Source organism: Struthio camelus, chromosome 3, assembly GCF_040807025.1.
Source record: "Struthio camelus isolate bStrCam1 chromosome 3, bStrCam1.hap1, whole genome shotgun sequence".
In the NCBI taxonomy this organism is placed as follows: domain Eukaryota; kingdom Metazoa; phylum Chordata; class Aves; order Struthioniformes; family Struthionidae; genus Struthio; species Struthio camelus.
This window is the reverse complement of record NC_090944.1, coordinates 122,830,203-122,842,383: the sequence shown is the minus strand read 5'-3', so window position 1 is coordinate 122,842,383 and position 12,181 is coordinate 122,830,203. Positions and strand designations below refer to the sequence as shown.

At 42.6% G+C, this 12,181-nt stretch overlaps 1 protein-coding gene across 1 annotated transcript in view; it reads left to right on the top strand.

The window, feature by feature from the left end:
• Positions 1–12,181, top strand: part of LOC104153998 (stonin-1) — a 49,649-nt gene that overhangs the window by 24,783 nt on the left and 12,685 nt on the right. Inside the window, exon 3 of the mRNA XM_068940029.1 lies at positions 182–384. Coding sequence (XP_068796130.1) covers positions 182–384 — 203 coding nt within the window. The remainder of the gene's footprint in view (positions 1–181; positions 385–12,181) is intronic.

The following is a 12,181-nucleotide window of genomic DNA, read 5'->3' as shown; positions in this document are numbered from 1 at the left end:
TCTTATGCCCAAGTGGCAAAAGATTGTAGATAGAATAGTCCTGCATTATACAACAGCTAGGCGTTAATAAAAAAAAAATAGAGCTATAGTCTCTCATTGGCAGATTAACCATGCACTGTAAACAAATTAAAAATAATTATCTGATAGTGGTTGCTTTTTTTTTTTCTTCTTCTTTTCAAAGGTTCAGATCATCCACACAGTCTGTCTTACAAGCTAGAGCTCGGATCAGACCAGGAAATACCTTCTGACTGGTATCCATTTGCTACTGTGCAGTTTGTGATTCACGATGCCTGTGCCTCAGGAACGGAAGTGAAGTCTCTGGGCATAGAGAGTGATGTGCAGCCCCAGAAACATGTGATTCAGAAAGCTTTTTACAATTGCCAGGTATCTTCACTATTATGTTTGCCATTGCTTCCCCCTGTTCGCCTCTCCTGTTCCTCCCCCACCCTGTGCAGTATTCGCAAAGCAAACGTGATTTGTATTCTAACCGTATCTTGCATGCTCTTGTGAGAATGACTTTGAGCAAAAGAATCATTAAAAAATAATTCCTTGTCTGATCAAAGATGATACTGAAAACCAGAAGTGCGAGTGCAGCGTTGTTTTTCCTCAGTGTGCTATTTCTGGGAGTAGCGGTTTTGAAGCCTGGTGGGCCTGGGAGTCTTTTGATTCTACGTCAAAGCTCTTACGCACACCTTTGATGCAGATTACACCTTTAGTACCCAATTATTTACTAAATTCTACCTGTTTTTTTTGTTTTCTAACTACAGGTTGAAATTGAAAAGAAGTGGATTAGGCTTGATGGAGAAGATCCAGATAAGGCTGGCAACTGCCTAATGCAGTAAAAAAGGACAGCAGGCACCGTCATGTAATATTAGTAGGAATCAATTTCCATGGGAAATTCTATTGTTAGAAAAAGTGCAATGACCTAGTTTGGGATAAATGCTGTCATTGAATTTTTTTAGTGCTTTTGGGTTTGATTCTACAAATCGGTACTCGTTTGGTTAGCTCTCATTCAAGTAAACTTCCCGTTATGGAAGTGCCAATATAAGTAACGTTGCCTTGTAAAGATTTGTAGGATGTGAGCACTTAATTGACTGATTGTAATATATTTTTTTCTGTTGCATATCTATGACATGGGAGTGATCTCATACTCTGTATTGAAAACTAATGGCACTACTCAAAAGGGTTCACATCACATGGACATGTAATATTCAGCAATAAAAACTTCCAGAGTGCTTATGTGCAGACCAGCATCTGTGGAAGGCCCAGCAGGACCAATTACACTTTTTAGTGGAGTTTGGAAATCTATATCCCCCGTGTTTCTGCTTCCCTCGGTGTATGTCGACAGAACAAGTCGTAATATTACTTTCTACTAGAGCCTCAAATAATGAGTAGAAACTGGGTGATTTCATTGGCGGAGTGGGAAAAGTTCCTCAGCAGTAAGATTCCTCCTTTTTCTGTAGCTGTGAATGTTTCCTCACCAGCATTTTATAGGTTTGCTCATGTAATCTCTTAGGCAAAAAAACATACGGCAGATGTGACTGAAATTTCTGTGCCAGCATTAGACAAATCTTTTTCACTACTGCAGCAAGTGAAACCAGGGACAGAGCCTCAGCAAGCGTAAATCAGTCTGGGTCTATTAAACTTGATGAAGCTTTGCTAATTGACACCAGCAGAACTGAAAAAAAGGCCAGTCGCTACCAATTGCTCTGGGCCTTCTTTAGGCCTCGAGTTCCAGATGTTGGTTTGGAAATCACAGGCCATGTTGCATTGTTGTTTTTGAGTAACTTCAAGTTAGAGGGCATGTCTTTCCACGCAAGGAAGGTGAGATTGTTTTCATGCTCCTGGCTCTGAAGAGCTTTTTTTCTGTGGGGGAAGAACACCGGAATAGACTATTGCAAGGGAAGTGAAGCTGTGACACTTCAGCAGGCAACTTGAACTACTAAGCCCTAGCAATATGTTAACTGATATTGAACATGTATTGGAATTTAGGGAAAGGTTTTAACATTTTTCCGAAGCCGTTATCCCCTTTGTCATTTTCTTCAGGGTATTATTCCAGGTCTGAGAAAAAAATGATGAACTTAAAAATGCTCCTGAGACTTTTTTGCTGCAATTTTCCTGAAATTATCCCTACTTCAGACTGAAATTATTGGAGAATAAAAATACAGTAATGCACTAAATCTCACTTTATATTTTGTCACAGCTGTAACTGTTTATATGAACGCTGAGTAAAAATACAGATAAATGTTATTCCCCCAAAGTAGAAATATGTGGGATATGCCTTGAGAAAATTATCAATCTGAGGAAACAGAAGGCCATAATATGAACATAGTTCGTCACAATAAACTTTTCCCCCCATTTAGAAGCTGAGAATGAAATGGGTAATAGATTCTATACTAAATCCTGAGGGTAAGTTTTTTATGTGTATCGCATTACCACAGCCCCAAATAGGCTGTGACGGTATTTTGGCTTCTCTATATATCCCATTTTATTAGCAGATTATATTATCATAAATCTAAGCAAATGCTTTAGTATAGTAGTGATCCAAATGTGTCTCAGATGTTGCATCTTCCATACGTGTTTTGACTTGAGAAACAATTGGCACCTTCAAGTCATGTTCAATTTTTTTAATTCATATTTAATTTTGGTTTATTTAGTTCTCAGCTGAACTAGGTGACATAGTGTACACTAGGGCAAAATGTATTTACTTAGTACCGTGGCAGAGCTCTGCAATTCACTCAGCTCTGGTGTAACTATGGAGTCACAATATCTATTAACCTCTTTGCGCTCAGTAAGGCAGAGGAAGCAGACTGCTTATACGTTTCAGTTCCCCGCACTAGCCTCTGTCTGAGGCTGTCGTGTCCGCTGACTTGTTTTGACTGACGTTAACACAGTTAATTCAGTAAATCTGTTAGCAGTGCTAAGCGTCCAAAGCGTATCTTGCGTATCAGGGCGTATCAGGCCCAACTGGCCTCCGTCTTTCCTTTTTTTAAGTAAGAGGACGGTCAGTCTCTTCTGTGACTCTTCCATCTCAGGATCCCCCTTCTTTGCTTGTGTTTCCTGGGCGTTCGGTGCCTGGAATCGTTACAGCTCCTACAGAAGCAGTGGCTGCTTTTATTCTTTCCTTTTTCTGCTGTATCTCAAGGTAGAAGCCCATCTAGTGCTGTAGTTTCTTCTAGCTTGGTCCCATAAAATAGCGTCTATTGCTTTGAATGGCCGAAGTGATGAACAGCCACGTTATCCTCTTCTGTCCCGCTGGTGAGTCCGTATTATATCTGGTATGACGCAAGTGATAATTCAGCCTTACTGAACTCATTAACATAAAAAGGTCAAGTTACGGCTAGAGCTATGTAGCAGAATCTTGGCTTTACATCTGAGGCCTGCAAGGCTCTCCGTTTACGTTAATGGGAATTGGATCAGGATCACGGGGAATTCACTCCATAGAAATATTGCTACGCTGAAAGAAAGTTGCTCTGTTTCATGCGTGATTTTTAGTTTAAATCTGACAATTAGCACAGTCAAAGGTAGAATTAATTGCCCCGTTCAGCCTCAGACTGATATTTGTATGCCTTGCTGTCAGAATATTTTAAAAATACGCTAGTTTCATGAAAGAAAAAATGGCGTTGTCTGACTTTTTTTCCTATCAAATTCTAACCTTCCCATTTTATTGCAACACACTAAAGCAGAAATACCCTGGCTTCCCCTTTCTAATGTTTCTTCTGCATTCTCTCAGGTCCTTGAATATAGCCTATTGAACAAATATTCCCAATGTTTCAGCTTATTTGCTGACATTTTCTACAAAAGGTGCAGTAGGCGATAGTGAGTAAATGTATTGGTTTTCATTCTTTGGAAATCTGAGTTATATGTAGTTTAACTGTGTTTGGGGCAGGGAATGGAGATGAGGAACAGTTGTTATAATCCGACGTGATGCTCAGTGTCTAGCTAGCAGAAGCCCAGGACTGGAGCTCTAAATGGCCCGTGAGGTGCGTTGGCACTGTGTGAGGAGCCAGGCTGAGTACATGTCTGATCTCTGCTTGCCTACTGCTTGGGCCTGCAGTCACTGAAATTCTTCCAGCTATGCTGGTCACTTAAAGTGCTGACGCTTACTAACATTTACTATAGGGCCGTATTTAGATATTATTTTTAATAAGCACAGAGGAGCAGCAGGGTTCGGGATATTTTGTATTTTGAACAGAAATCAATGAGAACAGCTATTTTTGCAGTGTGACTTATTTACTAAGTGTCGTATTTGCTCAGACAAACTTTATATTTGCATTAATCTTTCTGATACTAATAGTATTACTCTATATAAATGGTATATAAATGGTACTTGATGTAATTTTGGATTCAAACACCCATTGAAGTCAATGGAAATCTTTTAACTGACAAAATGGGATCTGCATCAAAGTCTCTAAGAATGAAGGAGAAGCAAAAAAAAAAAAAAGGAGAAATAGTGGTAATGAATAGAAAAAGTAAAAAAAAGCCTGCAGAGGATTCTTGATGCTAGTAAATAAGCAACGTGCAATGCTTGCTTATTTCAGCCAGAAAAGAAAAACAGAGGAGAGGACAGGGACTGTTCCTGGGTGTCTAAGCTGTAGCCTTGCCATGACTGTGACTGATTTCTCTGGCTGCCGCCGTACAGCAGCCCCCTGGAAGAGAGGATGATGGTGCACTCCGTTGAACATAACGCCAAGCTGCTGTCATCTTTATGCGTCTTGCTTTTTTCTGGATTCCATATTAATTGTCTGAAGGTGCTTAACATTTGAAAAAGGATGCTTTCAGATGTTGCTTTTAGTTACACATATTTTACCCGACAGATTTCTCAGTTGCAATACTGGTGTCCATGCCTCTATTCCATACTTACTTCTCTTTGTATTGACTAAATACAGTAACTAACTGCTGGAGTTAGTAGTTCTTAGCTGTTATTTTAATAATGCAGAAGCAGTGCTGTTATTAATGGAAAATATCAATTCATTTGTTTTTTGTCAGTATAAGTATAAACAGATCATGCTGATAATCTTGTAATAACATTTTGTAGATTGTGTATTGATTAAAAAAATAAAGTTGTATCTCAGACTAGCAGTTTCTTTTCCCCCTACTAAAAATTTACCAAGCTCATTTTACATTTACTATAATTAGATAGCTGATCTTGTTCCATCAAGTGTTGCAATTAATTGGTAAAAGGAGCTTTACTCTTTATGTGAGTGGGGCAAGGAGCTCGTTAAATCATAGTGGTTACAGAAGGCCGAACTGTGTACTATATTCCATTAATGATCATTTCAGCTCTGTGCTTGCCTTACTTGCATAACACAGTAAGCCAAAGAATACGATGTTTTTGCCTATCCAGCACTTCCTCCAGGCTCCCTGGGATATGTGGCAACCATTCAAGACTTTCACAAATTTCGTAGTCCATTCTTGGAATGGGCTGTTACTAGTGACGCAGTGAAACTTCTGTGGAGAAATACGTGAATACGGCAGAGATGTGTGGGGTGACTCTTCAAAGAATGGGTTTAAAGTATAAAGTACCCATGTTAATTTAATCCCTGGCTTAATGTCAGTTGTGTAAGCGATTTCTCTCTCTCATCCAGAGATGAATTTCCACAGAAATAAAAATGGATAATCTAGAATCTTCCAAAGTATAAATAATTCAAGCAAGTAAAAATAAGACCTAATCATTTCACCAGTGTCTTGCTCTCTACCTCCAAAGCTGAAACCAGCTTACAGATAAAGGGTAACAACCACCAAACCTCCGCTGAGAAGATTTTGCCTGGACTGGAAGCACTTGTACGTTCAGAGCTACCATTTGTCTCTGTACCAAACCAATGGGCTATTCTGTGAAACACTGAGAAATACAGTTAATAACCATTTTCACTTCATTGCTGTTATCTTGTTCAGTGAACATCTGCAAATGCAAAGCATGTGTCTAGCAGTATAGTCCTTGTTCAGAATGGGAGCTTAAACACAGCAATATTTAAAAGTATCAGTGAACAACGTGATTGGGGTATGTGGAAAAAGTGAGAAGTTAAATTGCTAGAATACAAATAGCAACATAAAGCATTTATTTTTGGGACACTTTCCTAGTATGTGCCCTATTTTATAGCCCTATTCTTTCCTTAGTAAAAGCAACCTGTAAGTTTTTACGGTAATAATCATAACATGTTGTAAGCGATGTTCACATTCCATGCTGGAGCCCTATTGAAAGAAATAAGATGCATTGGGTCAAATTGTGCTTTGCCGTCCCACAAAAAAACTGTGATTAGGGATTTCTGTTTGTGGGTAGATACAGTCTAGCATTATCTAGCATTGTGATGGCCTTTTTGATTTAATATAAAATGCCTTTCCCTTCCATTTCCTTATTTAAGAACAAAGGTTTGGGGGAGGAGGGGAACAAAACTCAGGATATGCTGGGAGCAGAAGGGACCCACTTTTAACTTGAAGGAGGTAGGAGGGAGGAGGCATGACCGGGCCGGGGAGCCAGCAGAAAGAGAGGGCAGCGAGCAGAGCTTGTTCGTATGAGCTCGCGCGACGCAACCCAGTGCTGGGCCGCATGCAGTTTGCCACCCAGCTGTACGGAAACGGCACTGCCGGGCTGTGCCTGCCCTGCTTTTGCACCGAGCTTTCAAGCGCTCGGGGGTGCCAACAGCACCGAGCAGAACGGCTAGCTGCATCTCTACCTTGGGCATCCGCGTGTCACATCTGTGCAGCTATCAGTGGTCATAATCTATATTCCTTGATAGGAAGACCTTGCTCATGCAAGGGACCAACAACACTGTCATGCTATAGCAGATGCAATGAAAATACCAGGTAAACCCCAGCAGTGGAACAGGGAGGATTTAAAGGGGGAACAGACATGTTAGCCTGGCGATACCCAGAGGTATCGTACCGCTGTAAACTTCTTGCACTGCTCTCTCTGGAAACACCGGCATCTGCCAATTCATCTGTAATGTTAATTAGATTTTACTGTCTAAATAAACATTTTGATACCAGGCTTTTTATCTGAAATGGTGGGAGCCATCCACTGCCTGGAGAGAAAAGGTAAAATGCTGTTTCAGCCCCTTTCATGGAAAGGCGTAGCGTGCAAATGGAAACTGTTTCCGTGGCGCTGTGGGACCGCATCACTGAATATTTTTGCTGCTAATTATGTGGTTAATGTTGTCAAATGGGTGTGCAACACTGGCATCCAGGTGTCTCAGAAGTAGAGTTCGGGAAAGAGAAGAATGAAAGGGTGCATACAGTTAGGAGGCCAGCCGTGTCTGCCCTGAAAGAGAGTATCAGGAAGAAGACCTGGAGCAAATGTCGGGATCCTCACATAAGGGCTTCCAAGACTAATGTGGCAATGCAGCTTTATCTTCATATGTCTGAGTCACTCTTTAGTGGAGTTAAATTTGTGTCGATTAGGCAATAAACATGCAACCCTTACTGCTAAGCTGCACTTGAACCTGTCTCTCAAAGTCGTGTACCAATCTGACCTCAGTGGCAGTTTCAAAGGCAGCAAGCGTTAGTGCTGCAAAGACGCTGCCGGTGAAAGGAGCTACTGTGTTAGCTCTGATTTCTTCATCTTTCAATTAGTTAGTGCAAAGTTAGACATAGCAAACTGCCCTTGACCAGAACATGCTCTTCTGCTCTATTTCACTTAACTTTAAAGCTGCCTGGACTTCAGCAATCACTTGCTCAACTATGAACTCCCAGCAGCTAACAGAAATAAAGAGAAATATTGTTTCTGGCATTTATCCTCCCACTGCCTCCTGACTCGATGCGTTCTCTACTTTTCTGTAGCGATTCCCTCTCCATTTTACTTTTGTCTTAGACACAACAGAGTGGAGCTGGGGGGGTCGAGGAGCGGATAGGTGGCGGTTACGGACAGGAGAGGAGGGAGTAGGGTTTCACCCATTGTTGGGCTGAGGGGATAAAACAACAGTAGAGAGATGAAGGGAAAGACTAACCCAAAGGAGAGGGAGCTGGACTGGAACTTTTCTTGGGGACACAGGGAGGGAGATTGGGCTCTCTCTCAGCAAAAAGGATATTATAAACAGCCTTGGTACCCAGGGAATCAGGGCAGACAGTCAAGGAGGTGAAGAAATAGGAGACAAGCACTGAGCGGGGCAGAAGCAAGCATGTGATAGAAAGCAGGGACAATAATAAGGACCGTGAGGTTGCTGCGGATGGCTATTTCACTTTGATGCTTTCTCTCCACATAAGGCAGATGTATCAGGGTGAGCATTAAGGAGATTCAAAGCTTATTTCATCCTTAACTGGGCTCATGCATACGCATAAGATGCTGGGCTTATCAAGGAGCTGAGATACACAGGACTGTTCAGTGTATTCAATCCATCTAGAGTGCCAGTTTTATACACCAATTTGTTCAGGTCAGAGTCCTCATTCTCCCCAATGTCCTGAAAATTTGTCGTTAAATTGAATTAAGGGACAGTTCTTTCCACAGTTCCTCTGATAAAGTGGTCTAAACTAGGTAAAAAAGGAGAGGTACTTGAAAAACCGGAGGAGTCACATATGATAAATGAAAGAGGACCAAATCAGAAGTCCCAGTGTTAACTGTGTCAGAACTCTGAAGGAAATGATGGGGCTTATAACAAAATCATGCTGTTAATAAAATTGGTTACGATAGTAGAGTATCCATGAGTCAACAGCTGAAAACAAAGGGAGCATGTAAGAGAATATCTTACTTCAAAATAAAATTACAGTTCTGCCTGAGTCAATGCATCTCCCTGAGGAGTGCCCATGTTCTGTAACCATTTCCTTTTAAGAATGATTACTTTTACTTAGAAAAAAGGGCAAGATTTTAATATTGATATTAATTAAAAGAATTCTGTACTCATACAGTTGAGTGTCTATGCATCTACAGCAACAGTACTGGATTTCAACAGAAGAGGGCATCCATTACCAAGCATCCGAATTTGCTAAGGCTCTCGGTTTCTAGAGGGAAAGCATTTGAAAACTTACATTTTTAAATGATTAATAAAGGTTTGCCACCCAAAAGTAAATCTTTTCTAGTCATCATGTACCAAGAGGAGTATAAATAACTACAAATTAAAACCTGCCCAGTAAACGAATATTTGAGGTGTCCTTAAACAGCACTATCCCAAATGCTGACAAAACCCTGGAAAATCACGAGCATTTGAACAGTATGCTAATCTCCAGAGAGCCTGACTTCTGAAACACTTGTGAACTGTCAAAGGGATCACAACGCAGACAATTTGATAGGAAGCGAAACCAAAATTGATGAAACTTGGATGCTGTTCCTGACTACCATTTGTGACTGTGGGCAAGATATTTAGCATGTCTGTGTCTCAAGTTTCCCCTCTCAAAAATGGGGTTAAATGATAAGAAAATCCATAAGCATGAAAATCATGATGAATTTGTGCTCTCTACTGCAAGACTCTGACACTATGTTAAGGTTTTCAATAGCAAGGCCAGCCAATCAGAATAAGCAATGCTATTCACAGATATTTTTGTATTTTGTCTTGTTCAGAGAAGATTTATTTTTTCCACAGGCTTTTTCATGCTATTCAGTGGACACACTGATCACAATGCTCATGTTAAAAGACAGTTTCTCTAGGAATTTCTAAAAGACATTACATAAAGTTTGTTGCCAGGCCTCAGATGAAAGCATAAACGCCTCGGTTAGTTGAAAGTGCTCTCTGCAGCCTCCCTGTGCAGCTTCAAATGTTGTATTCTATTCCCAGTTTTCACTTTCTCCATGCCAATAGCCATGTACTAGCAGGATGACTTAGGCTACTGTCCCTTCCATGAAGGGAATGTCACGTTAGCCTTGATGATGGATCTTTTGTATTCATTGGCAATACAGAGGGTATAATTTACGGGGCACGTCTACACTGCCTTTTGCTGGTGGGATGGATTAGGTGTATGCAACTACAGATGCACACCGTCAACCTGAAGTGCAGGCAAAGCTTGTTCGCTTTGGTCTGCAAATAACCACGTGGACATATCCAAAGTCATCTGGCCACTATTTGAGATAGCTGAGAAGTTCCTCGGTATAACGCTCCCCTGTCTCCCCCTTCTTCCCCTTTTGAAGTTACACACAGATATTGTGCCAGCTTCAAGGAACTTTGTATTCCCTAGATAAAGGAAGGATCGTAGAAAGTGGGGAGCTCATTTATAAATGTTCTTTCTGTGCTGTAAAACTGCTGTAAAACATTCTGGCAGACAGACATCTACACATCAGGATTATCTGCCTCATGACTATCTTGCAACCAGCTGCAGAATCACCACCTGCAACCTTCAGGGCCCGGTGAGATCCTGAAGGCTGCAACTTCTTCCTGCTATCTCTGCTAACATGACAAGACTAATCGGCACAAGAAGAATAATGACTCTCTTGGCATGCGCTGTCCCAGACGGTTTCAAACAAACGCTAGGTTTTAAAAATGTGTTTTATTATTTAAATTACTCTATAAGCAAAGCAACATGGCTTGCCTTTTTCTTGTGATGATTTGGGGCACACAGAGCAGCTGAATAAGCAATTGCCATTTAATTCAAGACCTAGAGAGTGTCATTAAACATATACTGTTGCAGAGCAAAATTACTTTAATAGAAAATTGCATTTGCTCGTTGTCTCATTCATGACAATGCAGCTTACAATGTTATTATGGAAAGGTTTTTTTTGGTTGTTGTTATCGGTGTTAGTCTGGCTACATAATTAAGGGTCTGTCAGCATGTTCACCAAAATCTCATCGCTCTTAAGGATATGTAACTCAGCCCTAGAAACGAAAGCTTGAAGGGTGAGCCTTCTCTTCACATGGCCATGTAGCACTAAAGCTGCGTAGCTACCTGAAAAGGAAAAAAAAAAAAAGGAAAACGAAAAAAAGATGATACCGGTTTCTCCAAACGGTCAGGATAATTTTCATCGGCATATGGATGGAAGGTGTATAAAGGAAGGCAAAAATATGCATTTCCTATATAGGTAAGAATAATGAACATTTTTTTCCAGAAGAGTAACTGCTAAATTGGTAAATCTCTTTATTAACATATGAACAGCTTGCTGCAAATGTAGGCAATAATTTGTGTGGTTGTACCAGATTGCTGCTCCTTAGCTGGTAGCTTCAGCTGTCTTCCTGTTTATGAGGTAATAATGACTTCGGAGTTTATTAGTGCAAGACAATATGCTTCTCCAGCCAGTTTTCCTAGGTATATTTTCACACTGTATGGCATATGCAATTCTGCTCCCTTCTGGTCTCCAAAGTCTCCTTTCCTCCAGGCACAAAAGCTGAAGTTTCAGGCTGAAAAAGCCAGCGGATTTGCTTCAGGTTGCGCTAGAGGTCAGGGTCCAAAATGGGCACGGGACCCTTCGGCTCCCTTGTTCTTTGTGTAGTGGCTGGTCCCTCTTTGGCCGGTGGAGGTGAAAGAAGAAACCCGGGTTTAGTAACCAGCGCTCAGTTATTTCCCAGCGTTGTGGGGGGTTTTTTTTAGCGACACGGAAGAAGAAAGGGAGCCCACCAGAGAGAGGTGGTGGCAGATCTGTCTGCTCCTCTAAAGAGGAAATTCTGGGCTGGCAAAATGGTGCTGAAAGTACGGATCATTTTAAAGATCACACTTCGATTTACGCTGTGTCGTCCCCCCACCCCCCCCCAGGCCGGCCTTCGTCCGCCGCGGGGGGCACGCCGCCTGGCCGGGGCGCTCGGAGGCGGCACCGCCGCCCTCGCGGAGGGCATCGGCATTGATGGGAGAGGAAGCGAAAAGATTTCGACGTTTCCAAAATATTTCTTTTTTTCCCCGCGCGTTCTGTGGCGCGGCGACCTCCGAACAATCGCACCGCCGCGAGCAAAAAGCGCGGCTCTTCCGCCGTTTTGAGGGCGTTTGGTAACCACGCCGGCTAGAGGACGTGCTCTTGCTTGGGAGTTGAACCTCCCGTTTCACACGTGTGCCCGGCAGCGCCGGTTTCGGGGCAAAAAAACGGGGAGAGGAAGCCGGTTCCTCCAGGCCCCGGCCGGCGGGCGGCGGGGCAGGCCGCGGCGCCCTGGCAACGGCGGCGGCGCCCTGGCAACGGCGGCGGCGGGCGGCGCCTTAAGGCGGGCGGCGCCGCGGGGCGGTGGCTGCAGCCATGGCTCACGGCAACCCCGTGGTGAGGGGTCGCGCCGCCCCCTCCCCTACCCCCCACCCCGTCCCGGGCGGTGCCCAACGGCGCCCAACGGCTCGGCGGGGCCGGCGG